Source organism: Mesoplodon bidens (genome assembly GCF_964165515.1).
Source record: "Mesoplodon bidens genome assembly, chromosome: 6".
Lineage (NCBI taxonomy): Eukaryota > Metazoa > Chordata > Mammalia > Artiodactyla > Ziphiidae > Mesoplodon > Mesoplodon bidens.
The window spans coordinates 83926132-83941823 of record NC_138162.1 but is presented as its reverse complement, the minus strand read 5'-3'; the positions used below and the strand labels follow the sequence as shown (position 1 = coordinate 83941823).

Below are 15692 nucleotides of genomic sequence, written 5' to 3'. Positions count from 1 at the left end.
TAGCATTTTTAGCAATAGGTTTTTTTTTTTTTTTTTTTTTTTTTTTCAGTACGCGGGCCTCTCACTGTTGTGGCCTCTCCTGTTGCGGAGCACAGGCTCCAGACGCGCAGGTTCAGCGGCCATGGCTCACGGGCCCAGCCGCTCCGTGGCATGTGGGATCTTCCCGGACCGGGGCACGAACCCGTGTCCCCTGCATCGGCAGGCGGACTCTCAACCACTGCGCCACCAGGGAAGCCCAGCAATAGGTATTTTTAAATTAAGGTATGTACATTTTTTTTAAGACAATGCTACTTCACACTTAATAAACGACAGTATAAACATAACTTTCAGATGTCCTGGGAAACCAGAATATTTGTGTGACTCACTTTATTCTGATATTAGCTTTATTGCAATGGTCGGGAACCGAGTCTGCAATGTCTCTGAGGTATACCTGTATGTGAATATGTGAAAGCACATGGTGGACAAGTAAATGTGATTTCAATCTGTGTTGACTATTGTATAGTGATAGAAAAAGATGTATAGTGATAAAAAAAGATGAAGATTGGTAACAGGACATTATTTTTAATATTTATGGTGACCCTTTGAAAAAAGTTTCAGTGCAACCTTATGGGAAAAAATCAAAGATGACAGGTATAAGTATAGATTCCAAAAGCTTGTTGGGAAGTGTAAAGAAATATAATAGTAGGTAATGGGACAGAGGGCGCAAGTAAAATTTAATGGAGGGTTACCCTCATTTTCACAAACATGCTAGTAGTACATGCCTCATATATATGTTTATTTCTCTTCAGTAGCTGTTTGGAAGTGGGATCATTGGGTGTGTATGTGCACTTTCAGTCAAGTTGCCTTTCAAGATGGAATTTACATTCCATCCAGCGTTTGAGAATAACTTTGCATCTGTTCCTGGCCAGTACTAGATATTGCTAAGCTTTCCATATTTTGTCAATATAAGTATCTAATTTTAATATTCTTTTAGCTACGAGGGAAGCTGAGCAATTTGTGTAAGTTTAAGGGCCAAAGAGAGCTGTCTTTAATCTGCCAGTCTGTAGGCTCTCACCTGGCAGACCAGACCCAAAAGTTAGGAAAAATGTAGTGAGGTTCATTAAGTGGAGGATTGGCCAGAGTCGTGAGGACTGTTCTGAGTTCTGGCCTCTGAAGACTGACCACATCTGCTTTTGGTTTTACGTAGCTGGCACTGAGGCTGACCAGCAGCAGGCTGACCCATTGGGCCCCATTTGTTGGATCTATGGTTTGATATTTTGTTACTATTTCTGTAATGTTCTTTGCCGTTATCTCTGCAAATATTTCTTCTGCCCTGCTGTCTCTTGCTTCTTGCTTCTGGGGCTTCTATTACATGTACATCAGATTGTCTTGTCATTGTCCCACAACTGCTGGATGCTCTGTTTTTGGTGGTTTCTTAGTTTTTGTTTTGTTTTTTACACTTTAAAAAAATTTTTTTCCGTGTGTTTCAAACTGAATAGTTTCTTTTTACCTATCTTCAAGTTCCTTGAGTCTTTCCTCATCTTTGTCCATTGTACTAATGAAACTGTTGAAAGAAATTTTATCTCTAATATTTCTAGCATTTCCACTTATCTTTTTGTAGTTTTCATCTCTGCTGAAATTCCCTGTGTATCAGTGCATGTTGTCCACCTTTTTTTTTCTTTACTGTATCCTTTAATATATTATAGATATTTTAGTCCCTAACTGATAATCCCAATATCTGGGTCAACTCTGAGTCTAGTTCCATTAATTGCTTCATCTGCTAACAAGGCCTTTTTTTTTTTTTTTCCTTTTTTTTCCCTAAGTCTCATAATATTGAATTCCACTTACTGTGTAGAAAAAAACAGAACCTGAGGTAAACAGTATTTATGCCTGGGTGTACATATATGCCTCTCAGGCAGGCATGGGAGGTTGAGTCAATCTTAGAAGAACTTGAGTTGGGTTTGAGTCTTGTTTGTGTTATCGCACAGCATCACAGGCTTCAGATTCCACCGGCAGTGAGCTGTTGTTACCTTGTGTAGGACAGAGTTCCTGAGAGGAAAGAGTTGCACACAGAGAGAACATGGGAGATCTGAGGACAGTGCCCTTGGAGTAATCTGTAGAGTACTGATCAGTGCATGTGTGTGAGATAACTAGATACCCGAGCCAGAGGGAAAAAAAGGCACCCAACAAAATAAAACTCATAACATCTGGTATCCAATCAAAAATTACCATGTGTGCAGAGAAAGAAGAAAACACCAGCAATAAAGAGGAGAAAAATCAATCAATTGAAACCAGCCCAGAACCAAAAATTAGCAGAGAACATTAGAATAGCATAATTGGGGACTTCCTTGGTCGTCCAGTGGCTAAGACTCCGTGGACCCATGCAAAGGGGCCCAGGTTCAATCCCTAGTCAGGGAACTAGATCCCACAGGCCATAACTAAAGATCCCCCATGCCACAACTAAAGACCCCACATGCCACAACTAAAAGATCCCACATGCCACAACTAAGACCTGGTGCAGCCAAATTAATAAATAAATATTAAAAAAAATAATAAGATAGCATAACTGTATTCCATATGTTCAAAAAGTTATGTAGAGACATATAAAACCCACATTGAGCTTCTAGAGTTGAAAGGTACATTGTCTGGGATGAAAAAATGTATAGGATTAACAGCAGATATAGCAACTATGCAAAACAAAACAGAGAAAAAAGGCCACACTGGCTTTTTTGCTGTCCCACGCTCATGCTAGGTATGCTCTTGCTCTAGGACATTTGTATTTGCCATTGCCTCTGCCTACAATCACTCCCCATATATATATACAACTTGTCCCTTCATTTTCCTCAGGTCTCTGCTTAAGTCTCCTTATCAGAGAGATCCTTCTTGCTCACCTTATATAAACCCTCCCTATCCTTCTTACCCTGCTTTATTTTTTTCCTCAGCATATGACAGATGTACTTGTTTATTGTCTAATTCCTCCATACAAAGCTTCGGTGGGAGAGTCAAGGGATAGGGATTTTAGCTTTGTTTATTGCTGAAACTCTAGTGTCTAGAATTTTGCCCAGTTATAGCAGATACTCAAAATATTTGTTCAAAGAATAAATTAATGAGTGAACATAAGATTGTGAAGGGGCACAGGAGTATTTCTGATATGAGTACCTGGTTGGATGAACGATGGCTCATAGGGAATACTGGAGGGTGGAGTATGAGACGCCTGTGAAACACCCAGGTAAAATGAAGAACAGTCATTCATTCAACAATATGTAAAGAGCTACTAATACATGCCAGGTGCTGTTCTAAGTGCTTGAATATATATATCTTTGTGAAAAAAACACAAAGAACCCTACCCTCAAGGAGCTTACTTTCTAGAGAGGGAGATAATAAGAATAACAAGTGAATTATATAATAGATTGGAAGGTGTAAAGTGCTGTGGGGGAAAAAAAGGCAAGGGGAATCTTAACATGGGTAGTGCCAAGTGAGTTGCGATTTTAAGTACGGTGGTCAAGTCTGGACGCATTGAGAAGTTGACAGGGATCTTGATGCTCAGGGGTGAGGTTTATCTGTTAAATTGGTAATAGCATCTGCTGCAGTTTTTAGGCTTAAATGAGATATGTAAAAGGTCTGGCAAATACGTAGTTGCTAAAAATTTTTAAACCACTTCCCTACACTAAACTGCTGTGAGGCTTCATTCAATCAGTCTGAAACAGGCAAGTTTAAAGATAAGCAGAATAAATTCATGAGAGTCTTCTTTACCAAGAATACATTAAGAAAACTTCTTTGTTGCTTTGTTGTTACTAATGATGAGTTCTGGGTTATTTTCCACAAGAAGAATTGGGGAAAGAAGTCAGTGCTTCTAACGAAATTATAGGATAGGTAGAATATCCTACTGGGTCAGTATAAAAGTGCTTCTGGGACAGGGCAGGGGTGAGAAAGAAGGGTTTCAAGATTTCTGCTTTTCATGAAGTGGTACTGTGTTAACTTCATATAGACTAAAAAGTTAAAGATGTATACTGCAATCCTTAGAGCAATCTCTAAAAATTAATGCAAAGAGATATAGTTAAATGTTAAGAATTAAATTAAAATGAAATTCAAAACAATATTCAGTTAATCCAAAAGAAGTAAGGAAAGGGACTTCTCTGGTGGTCCAGTGGTTAAGACTCTGCATTCCCAATGCTGGGGGCCCGAGTTCAATCCCTGGTAAGGGAAATAGATCCCACATGCTGCAACTAAGAGAGCCCACGTGCTGCAACTAAAGATCCCACGTGCCACAACTAAGATCTGGTGCAGCCAAATAAGTAAATATTTAAAAAAAAAAAAAAAAAGGAAAGGAGGTACAGAGCCAGAAAAGAAAGGGAACAAACAAAATAAATAGCACAACAGCAGACCTAAATATAGCCATATCAATAATTTATATCAAATGTTAAAGGACTAAACATTCCAATTAAAATTCAGAAATTGTCAGAATGCCAGAAAAGCAAGATCCAGCTATGTAAGTTGTCTGCAAGAGATACGTTAAATGTAAAGACACAGACAAGCTGAAAGTAAATGGATGGAAAAGAAAGATATACTATGCAAATGGTAAGCATAGGAGGGCTGGAACAACTATACTAGATGGATGTACATCAGAGACATGACAATCATAATATGTGTGTACCTAATAACAGAGCTTCAAAATACATAGACAAAAATTGATGGAACTTAAGGGAGAAACAAAAAAATCACCATCATAGATGGAGATTTTTAACACTCCTTTCTTGGCAATTAATAGAACTATTAGACAAAAAAAATCAGTAAAGACATATAAGATCTAAAAAACATTATTAATCACCTTTACCTAAGTGACATTTACTTACGTGACAGCATGGTGCCCAATACATGCAGAATATATATTCTTTTCAGGAGCACGTGGTACCTGCACCATGATAATTCACATACTGGGTCATAAAATCTCAATAAGTTTAAAAGGATTAAAATTACACAGAGTATGAATTAAAGGGGAATGAAATTAAACTAGAAATCAATAAGAAAAGGATATTTAGGGAAATCTCAGATATTTGAAAAATTAACACATTGAAATCATCCATAGGTCAAAAAAGAAATCAGGGAAATTAGTATTTCAAACTGAAAGATAATGAAAATATAACAGCAAAATTTGGGCGGCTGCAGATAAAGAAGTGCTACAGAGAAATTTATAGCTTTAAATGTTTATATTAGAAAAGAAGAAAGGCTAAAATCAATGATGCTAGAGGTTAAATCAAAAGAACCTAGAGAAAGAAGAACAAAGTAAACCCCAATTAAGTAGAAATCAAGGAAACAGAAAATAGAAAATATTATGCCAACAAATTTGACAGCTGGAATGAAATGGACAAATTCCTTGAAGCAATGAATCTGGTACTATATAAAACTTGGAGTAAACTAATTTTTTAAAGACAGCACAGGAGTAACAACTCCTGAGTAATAACTTAAAATGTTGGAGAAAAAAAAGGTATGGTGTGGGGGGAAGAACTATTTACAAAAACTATAAAGTGCCTAGGAATAAACTTAACAAAAGATACATAAGCTCCTTGCAGTGAGAATTGTAAAACTTTATTGAGAGACTTTTTAAAAGACCTAAACAATTTGAGGCTATAAAATATCATTGAAAAGGAAATGGGCTCCCTATTGTAAAGATGACAGTTCTCTCCAAATTGATCTATAGTTTCAGTGCAATTATGATTCCAAAGGGTAATGTAATGCTACAAGATGACTGTACATGGAAGAGCAAAGGGCCTAGTAGAGTCAAGATATTCCTGAAGAACAAGATGTGGAGGATTGCTCTAAAGATATCAAGGATTTATTACAAAGCTATGGTAATTAAGACACTGTTGAATTGGCCCAAGATAGCAAATAGACCAATCTAACTGAATAGAGAGCTCCCCCAAAGTTGTGTGTATTTATGAAAACTTGACTTGTGACAAAGCAAGTACTGCATAACAGTGAAAAAAGGACAACTATTCAATATACGGTGTTAAGAAAACTAGTTATTCCATACAGGGAAGGAGAATGAACTTGAGTCTTTTTTCACACCTTAAAAACACACAAATCAATTCCACATGGATGAAAGATTTAAATGTGGAAGCAAAAATATAAAACCATAAAATGTCTAGAACTGGGACAGGAAAGGACTTCTTAAACAAGATGTAATATGTGTAAACCAGAAAAGAAAACATTGATAAACTTGACTACATTAAAATTAAGGTATCACAGAGTAAAAATACAAGACACAAATTGGGAGGAATTATTTATAATATTTACAACACCTACTACCCATAAGAACATTGCTTTCTAGAATATAAAAGAAGCTCTTCCAAATCAGAAAAAAACCAACTAAACCAATTTTTTTAAAGGGCAAAGAATTTAACAATCCTTTTTCAAAAAGCTAGAGATCCAAGTTGGGCCAAGCAGAGAATGGGATTAGGCAGGGTGGTCTTGAGGCAGAGGTGGTGGTGAAAGGGTCAATGCCTTAAACAAGACAAAAAAGAAGCATAAACTAGACAAAAGATTGATAATTTAGACCACATTTAAGTTTAGAACTTGTTCAACAAGACACCATGCAGAGTAAAGAGCCAGGATTATTGCTCCAGGAATGGTCCATAAACCATATAAAAAGATGTCCAATTTCACTGGGGAAATACAAACCGAGGCCACAATGAGATACCATATCACACTGCTCCGGTAAGACCATACTCAGTTTACTGGTGAGGATGTGACAAAAAGGCATCTCTTGTCCTCTACTAGAATGATAAACTGGTAAAAAGCACTTTGGGAAGCTTTGGCACTACCTAGTCCAGGTGAAGTTAAATATATTCTACAACTCAGTAATTCCACTCTGTAGAGACATTCTTGCACCTGTGCCTTAGAAATTATGAACAAGCATGCTCATAGCACACTATTTGTAACTGCAAAAATCTGAAAAAACTGAAACGTTTATCAACAATGAAGTGGATTCATATAATGGAATACTATACTTAATACAAATGAATGAAATATGATTACATGCATAAAAATATGAAGAAAAATAAGAAAGCAAATGACCCACTTTTAAAATTAGGCAAAAATAAAGTAAAATTGGGCAAAAATAAAATAAAATAAAATTGGGCAAAATTTAAACATTTTACCGAAGACGATATACAGATAGCAAGTAAGCACTTAGAAGATGCTCAACATCATTAGTCATTAGGGGAATGCAAAGGGATAAACTACAGTGGGATACATGAGATACTTATTTAGAAAGACTAACATTAAAGTCTAACTAAACCAACTGTTGGAGAGAATATGTAGGAGCTAGAACTCTCATACACTGCTCGTGGCAATGTAGCATGGTACAGCCACTTTGGAAACCAGTTTGGCAGTTTGCTAATAAGTTAAATATACACTATGTGATCCAGCCTTTCCACTCCTAGGTATTTATTCACCCAAGAGAAAAAAAGCCTATGTCCATACACATGTTCTCAGCAGCTTTATCTGTAATAGCCCCAAACTGAAAGCAACCTGCATGTCCATCATCAGTGAATGGATAAACAAATTGTGATATATCCATATATATATATATATATATAAAATATCAATAAAATGGAAAATTACTCAGCTATGAAAAAGAATGAAATCTTGCCATCTGCAACAATATGGATGGCCCTAGAGGATATGCAAAGTGAAGTAAGTCAGAGAAAGACAAATATTGTATCATTTTACTTATATATGGAATCTAAAAAACAAGTGAGCAAACCTAAGAGAAGTAGTCATAGATACACAGAACAAACGGGTGGTTGCCAGAGGGGAGGGGGACGCGGGGATGAGAGGAAAACAAAACAAGAGGAAATGGAACGATCAAACAAAAGCTACTGTTTATTACCCTACTTATTATATTTGTGCTTATTAATAAACAACTGGTTGCCTTATCTTCTCACAACAGCCTTGAGGTATAGGGCTGTGGGTAATATATAGGTAGTACCAACCAGTTAGAGGACAGTTATCTTCCTTGCACTCTTTTCCTCTAGAAGATCATAGTAGTTTCTCCCTTCAAAGCACTTATATATAATTTTCTTCCTTACCTTCTTCTTTACTTGGTTACTGTCTTTATTAACTATTAAAATATAAGGTAAATACCTTATATGTTGTTATCGTCTCCTCATTTTCTTTGACAACACACACAAGTTTGATATAACAAAGGTCTTGGAATCTCACTTTTGATCACCGCGCAGAGCAAGGAGGGAATTCTGTGCACTTCCCACGTAATTTAAGAGTCAAACGATTTTAGGTTTCAGTTGGGAGAGGACTGTGCTCCAGGATTAGCCCTTAGATGAGCGACGCACCTTCTCTGCAACTTCATCAGTGAATTTTTATTCAAAAGATCAAGGAATGTGGTGCCTACTTCACTTTCCACAACAGCCACTGCAAAACACACTCGTTGGTTTGTTTTCTCTTGTTTTGTTTTTGCATGGTGGCTTTATCTATTTCCCTCAGCCCCGACCCCCGTTCAGCAGTCTGTCTTGAGTAATCATTTAACGTAGCGCTAAAGCCTGTTAACACTGATTTATTAAATTTGTATAATTCTCTGTTTTAAACTCCTGGGGACGTCCCGACGGCCACTGACTCAAGGAAGGGAATATTAACATATACACTTTAAGCTCGGTATTTGCACACCCCTCTCCCCGCCCCTGAGGAAAAATCACGCCCTCCGAGGACACCGCCAATCGGCCTTTAATAAACCCGCCGCGGCCTTCCCGCCTCGCCCCGGGACGCGCACTTCCGGCCGCAGGGGCGCTCGGGAGTTCGCCCCGCGAGCCTCCACCAACCAAAGGCTCCGCCTCGCCGGTGCGAGTGCGCGCGCGCACATTTGTGCGCAGGTTCGAATCTCAGCCGCTTCGTGGTTGCTCCTCAGCGTCCGGCCTTACCTCGGCGGTCGCGAGGGCAGCGTGCGCGGGCTGGGCCACACCGGCCGCCCCGCCCCCTCCGCCCTCTGCACCTTCCAGCCGCAGCCTCGCCCGGACTCGGTCCTCGCCCTTCCTAGCGTGCTGCGCGCTCCGCCCTCGCCCTCCGCCCCCACAGCTATCGGCGCTCGGCCTCCCGCGCCCGGCGGGCTCCGCCCGAGCCTTCGGGGCCCATGGCCAAGCGGCGTGCGGCCGAGCCCCTGACGTTCCACGTGCCTTGGAAGCGGCTCCTGCTCTGCGACTTTCCTGAGGAGCCGCCGCGGCCACCGCTCCGGATCCCGCCGCCGGGAGCCTCGCATCCCGAGCAGCCCCTCGGCGTCCCGGAGCTGCCCCGAAAGCGTAAAATTGACGCAGGGGGTATGACTGAGCCTTTGGTTTCGCCCAGCAAGCGCCGCGACGGCGGGGACACTGGCGCTCCGGACGGCGCAGAGCGTGAGGGCCGCGGCCTGGAGACTGGCGAGCCGCCGCTGCTGCAGCCGCCCGTGCGGCCCCGCGGGCCGGGGGAGGAGCCCCGGGGCGTTCGGCCCCCGAGGGGCGGTGGCGACGACGGGGCGGAGCACGCAGAGTCCCTGCGGGGAGACTGGGGGGCCGCCCCGCGCCAGGTAGGGTCTGGCGGTGGGCTGGGCGCTCCGGCGGGGGACGGGAGGCGGGGCCCGGGGTGAGGGGGAAAAGGGTCATACTTTCCCGGGCACTGCGCGTCCCGGGAAGGAACCGATCGTTCCTCTCTAGACTCGTGTTCGTCACGACGCCCCAAAAGATGAAAAGCCGGGATCCTCGTCACAAGAATGAACACCGACCCCCCGCCCCAGGCAGCACACCAGGGGCCCCAGAGCCCACCTTTGGCAGCGATTTGGGAGAGTCCGACGAGCTGAGAGCACTAAGCTAAACTAGGGGGAGACAGACTGTTCGTTGGGTGAGGTAGTAGACGTGGCCTTGGACCTTCAGCATCTGTGCTGTCCCAGAGGGAAGCGGGGGCGTGGGTAATGACAGACTGTAGAACTTGGGGAAGACGTTGACCGTGTAACCGCAATAAGTTAAGCTCAACGACAAACGTCAGAGAAAGATGTATTGCGTCTTCCTTGGTTTAACGATGATTTTTTTTTTTCTGGAATTCGTGATCGATTTCTTTCTAAAGAGGGTGACGAATGTGGTAGCCACCAGTTGAACATCCTTTAGGCATGGTACAGCTCTTTTGGTTGAGAGGAAGGGCCTCCGTATATTGGGAAAAGGCAGTGTTAAATCGGAACCTATGAGAAAGGATCGTTGTTGAGAATTAATTTGGTTCTTAAGATCCGCCGTCTGTATGAGGATCTTTGGAGAGTTCCTGTTCCTTGGGAAATGAGCCTGCCTTGTCTCTGCACATAAGATCTGTCTAGATCTGTGCTAGTCAGTGTGGCAGCCACTAACTATGTGACACAGCACCTAAAATGGGACTAGTCCAAATTGAGATGCTCTCAAAGTAAAATACACACTAGATTTCGAAGATCTCAAAAAATTGTATATTGAATACACGTTGAAATAATATGGAGATATTGGATTGAATATATTAAAATTCATTTCACTTATTTCTTTTACTTTTTTAATATGGCCATCAGAAAATTTCGAATTACGTTTGTGGCTGGCATTTTGTATTTATTGGGCAGCGTTGGTCTAACCTTTGGAATTCAAGCTGCAGTTTGGCAGTTCTGGGTTGAACCAGGAGCTTTGGGAAGAGCCAAATGTAGAGACCAGACTTCACCAAATTCTCTTCAACTACTCCATCATAGCATCCACCCCACATTTTTCCATTGTCTAAAGTATCTTATGCAGAATTTATCAAACACCTTGCCAATAAGATACAGTAGTCGGGAAAGATCTTTTTCTGTGGTCATGAGAAATTATCCTTTAGATATAATTATTATGATGAGCATTTCTGGATGAAACTATAAATTGTAAATGTTTCTACCCCCAGTTTTCTTGGAATTTAGAAAACATGATCCTTATTTAGATTTTTTTTTCTTCAGACTGCTTTTAGATAGCACTTATGTTTTGAAAGTAGAATAAAGAATTAGAATTTCCAATTAAATCATGTCACACCAATGTGCAAGACCTGAAAAAACAAAAATCCAGAGTGACAGTCATCCAGACCTATTTGGTATGGAGATAAGTACTGTGTAGTTTGAAAACTTGACCATTTTTGGTGCCGGGCCCATACTTAGGCTTGTCTTTCATACCAGAATATACTGACTGCAGTATGCCACAAATTGATAAGAGGGACATGGAAATGGCAGGTAAGCAAAGGAATTTTTTAGTAAACTGACACAGACATTTGCTTAGAATCTAGACACACCTGTGTCTTCTTCCACAGCAGTGACCACATCTGACAGCTCTCTGCTGCTTGTAGTCACTACAAGCCTGTGACAGGGAACAAGCTTGCCTCTAGGGGTTCCTTCTTCATCAAGACTAGTCCCCTGTTCTCTTTTGGCAAAAGCCCAGTTACCCTCATGTTCCTTTCTTTTGTTCTGTTCCTTGAGCTGCTTCTTTGTGCAAACTTAATTTTCTCCAGCTTCCCTCTTTCTTTCCTGCCACCAAAGATGCATGGTTTTTGTTTTAAGGGTCTTACAGCCAAGGGAAAATAGGATATAGCAAAACCATGTAGAAGTTAAAAAGCTTTTTCACTTCATGCAGCAAATGTCTTCCTGGTTCCTATTTTGCTCAGAATAGAGCTTAAGTCCCTACCCTTACCCTTGGGATCTCATTTGGGAAGAATTTCCTCAAATATGTCCTTTCTATATTGAGGATGCAATCTAGGCAGAATCGTGGTACCCATTTTTCTGTCCTAGAACCTCAGAATATATGAGTTGTTTCAGGTGTTTTTTTAACCGGAGAACTAAAATAAAACCAGGTATTACTTCAATAAATATTCATTTATTTTCTCATGTTAGTGTCACTTTAGTGTCACTTTATGCAGATTGAGTACTCTGTCGGTGCTGACCCTTACTGTTAAATACTTTAAATAGAAAGGAAGCAGAAATGTGATTTTGGTTCATAGTGATATTGGTTCGTAGTCTTCTTGGGATATAATAACTAGCTATATTGGGCATTTATAGTGCTAAACTGTAATTTGCACAAGAGCCTTTCTGCTTTTTACCAATGATGAAAGAGACCTAGGTCAAGATCAGAGTTAATGGGTGGAGGAGTTATCATGCAAGCCCAGGTCTGTCTGGTGGCAAAGTCTGTGCTCTTAGCTACTAGGTTATACTGACCTCATTAAGGATCTTTTCTGGGTTGTTTTTATAAGTAGATCATTTGAACAATAGTTTTTCTTTCCAAAAGGCAGAGAAATAGGTCCTTGTTTTTAACCCTATTTACTTATTAAAATGAAGGTTTTCTTGGCATCCTTTGAGTTATTACATTTTTATCCCAGTGTTAAGGAATTCCAAAGAGACTCTTAATGCTCTAAGCCTTAGTGTCTAAGGCATTGAATAAACTTATTATTGAGAAGACCTGTGCTCCCCATTTAAGTAACTAGCCACATGTGGCTATTGAGCATTGAAATGGGGCTAGTCTGAATAGTGCTGGAAGTGTAAAATACCTGGCAGATTTTGAAAACTTCTAGTTAGACAAAAAGAATGTAAAATATCTCATTAATTTTTAAGAATATTGACTGCATGTTGAAATGATAGTATTTTGGCTTTGTTAGGTCAAGTAAAATTTTAAGATTAATTTCACCTGCTTCTTTTTACTTTTTTAACTGAAGTTACTAGAAAATTTTAAATTACATATGTGGCTTTCATTATATTTCTGTTGGTTAGTGCTGCTGTAGCAAGTATGAACCTAAAGTACAAACACAACTTAGTAGACTAAATATAGATATGTAGATATCCATCTGGGAAAGGTGTTAACCTTCAAAATGGTCACTTTGGAAGCCTATATGTAATTGCAATGCCAATTCCTTTGCACAAAGTATTTTAATTTTGTGCCAGTTTTGAAGTTGAATATGGAATGAAGTGAAGTTGGAATATCAACTTCATAGTTACTTGAAACAATTTTATAGCCTTTTACAGTAAGCTGTTGAATTTTGAAGGGGCCAGCATTCACTTGGATTTATCAGTTTTGGTATCTTGAGTCATGTCTTGTACAAAATGGTATCTTTAATAAAATGATCAGTTTAAGATTTTCTTGTTATTTACCATGTTTTTATTCTAATGCTTTTTAGAAGGTTGTCAAAATATTTTAGCCTACGTCAAGTCAATCCCTTAAAATACCAAACATCAGGAAAAAGACCAAAAGTAAATTTTAAGATGTGTGCATGTGTTTTTTAAATAAATTGTTTTCCTCACTGAAAGGTAAAAAAATTTAAGACCATCTTCAGACATTATTTTTTGGTTGAAAAATGGAAGAAAATTCTGGGAAGAGAAGCTCTTGGAGGAAATTCTTTTAAATTTAAACTACTCACAGGAAATAATTTCACCAGTTCATGAATATGAAAATGCACAGATTTGACTGAGTCCATGAAGTACTTTGATTAGGCAGAATTAAAAATATATATTTGTTGAAGATGCAAAGTTAAAGACTGCAAAATCTTAACGTGAGTTTGCTTTTAAAGCAGAAAAAAATTTGTTTCATGAAAAAACTTAACTTTTTCTAGACCACTGATGTACTTTAATCTCTCTCTTCTTTTCACTAAAGCTCGATGAAGAATTTTGGCAGTATAACACCTTCCAGTACTGGAGGAATCCTTTACCACCTATTGATCTGGCAGACATTGAAGATGTAAGTGAAGACAACCTGACAGAAACAACACTTCAGGACAAGAATGAAATTGTTGAGATCGATATGGAGTCCTGACAGAAGGAGCTGAAGAAATGGGTTTTTCTGAATTTGAGGAGACATCTCTAAGTGAATTTATGTATTCTTAAGGAAAAAAGTTATTTTCCATACTTGATGTGATATCATTCCCAAACCTGAAAAATGAGAAAAAGTTGTTTTAAAGATAAATGCCTGCAGTCACTACTATACCTCCCGATAGGGATTTGTCAAGGATATAGTGCAGCTATAGGAGAAGTATTTTATGTATGCATTCTTAAGAAAAATTTATGTTTAGGTTCTAAATTTGAAGATATCAGTCTTATAAAAAGGAATTGTGACAGTTTTAGAAATAGATGGGAAACATTCAGATATTCCTCTTGTTGCACCAAAAAGTTAATTTGTGGTACACGAAATGAATATTGTTTTATAATAACTTATTAATAAAATGCTTTCTAATGCATTTCATCGACTCTTCTTCATTGAACAAATAGCTGACTTAAACATCTATGCAAACTTAAAATGTGGGGGATTCTTTCTGAAACCTGGTATTGTTTTAAAAGAGCTTTCTAAATGTACAGTAGTGAACATTTTAATTTGGATAGGATGTTTGCATAACTTCCAATATTTAATGTTTGTTAAACTTGACTTTGGGCAATCAAAGATGGATAAAGAACAAAGAGAAATGAGTAGGTGCTTCCTTCCCCCTTGTCCCAGGATAAAAGGAAAGAAATTTATCATATTTTTCTTTTCTTTTTTTAATTTCTTGGTTTTGAATTGCTTTGAGGGTATGCTGTTTATTGCTTATTATTTTAGACTTGTACTTGTCAACACTGACAACACTTCAGATGGGCCCCACTCTTCTCATATGATTGTTCTGAGCTGGGCTTTGGATGTAGCTATTTTTTTAAGCACCAATCTTCCTTCCTCCCATTCCTCAAATGAGCAGGCCAGTTCAAGAACCACTAGACTAATGATTGTTTTTCCTGTTTAAAAGAGATAACTAACTTGAGCTGAAGCACTGCCTCCTTAGTTAGCTTTGTTTTTATTTTGCTCTGTTGATGGCTTTGTTACAACTGAATTATTGTGTCATTATTACTGTTTTATTGTTAAATAAAGTAAGCAATTTGTGTTTAAGTTATATTAGTAACTAAGTTACTAATAACTTAGTAATTTTTGTATTGCATTCAGAATGTTGGCTTTGTAATTGACTAACTCATCTTGCTTGTATATTTTTTGTTGTTGTTAATGACATTAGATCCAAAATTTAGGAAAGATGATAAATGCCAATGAGAGAGAGAGAGAACCACCAATGTTTTGTGTGTACTGTAGGATCTAAGTATGGGTTGACATTAATAAGAATATTCTAGAACAGAAGACAAACTGTATAATTAAGGGTTTGAAGTCAGTTCAAAGTCTTGGCCTGCCACTTTCTACCTGTGTAACATTAAGCAAGTTATTTTTCATCTCTAAGCTCCAGATGCCTCACTGGTAAAATGAGAAACAAATAAATGGTATCTACCTCAGACTATGTTTATTGTCAAGCAGTATACTAAGTACCTGCATCATCATGTTTAATTCTCGTAATGATCTTATGGGTACAAAAAACATAATTGGAATGAATGTGCTTCCTATAGTTGCACTTCATTCCACTTTAAATTGCTACTAGAAGTTTAAGAGTTGGGATTGAAGAAATAGCAAAGAAAGCAGGCAGGTGGGAAGAAGCAGTTAAAAGTACTGTGGAAAGGATAAACTTTCTTCCTCCTTTCTCTTTGACCTGAGGGTAGGAAGGTGTCCATTTTTTATTTTTGGAAGGTATCTGTTTTTTTGCACTGCTCTTCCTAGTGTCTGAACAGTGCCTGCCACATAGTCAATAAATATTGCATGAACGAATGAATGGGTGTTCCTATTTGTTGATGGGAGGGTCATGCCAGCAATTTTAGACCATTTCCTGAA

The 15692-nt window shown here is 39.0% G+C and overlaps 1 protein-coding gene across 1 annotated transcript; it reads left to right on the top strand.

Moving 5' to 3' along the window:
• The first annotated feature begins 8844 nt into the window (after positions 1-8844).
• Positions 8845-14819, top strand: LOC308618743 (uncharacterized protein C9orf40). Its single transcript, XM_081236983.1, has 2 exons — positions 8845-9550; positions 13620-14819. The coding sequence occupies exons 1-2, from the start codon at positions 9122-9124 to the stop codon at positions 13776-13778; spliced, it is 588 nt and encodes a 195-aa protein (XP_081093109.1). The 5' UTR covers positions 8845-9121; the 3' UTR covers positions 13779-14819.
• The last annotated feature ends 873 nt before the right edge of the window (positions 14820-15692 follow it).

Coding starts and splice junctions, on each gene's coding strand:
- LOC308618743 (XM_081236983.1), top strand. CDS start 9,122: ATGGCCAAGCGGCGTGCGGCCGAGCCCCTGACGTTCCACGTGCCTTGG. Junction 9,551..13,619: donor GGGGGGCCGCCCCGCGCCAG/GTAGGGTCTGGC, acceptor TTTTCACTAAAG/CTCGATGAAGAATTTTGGCA.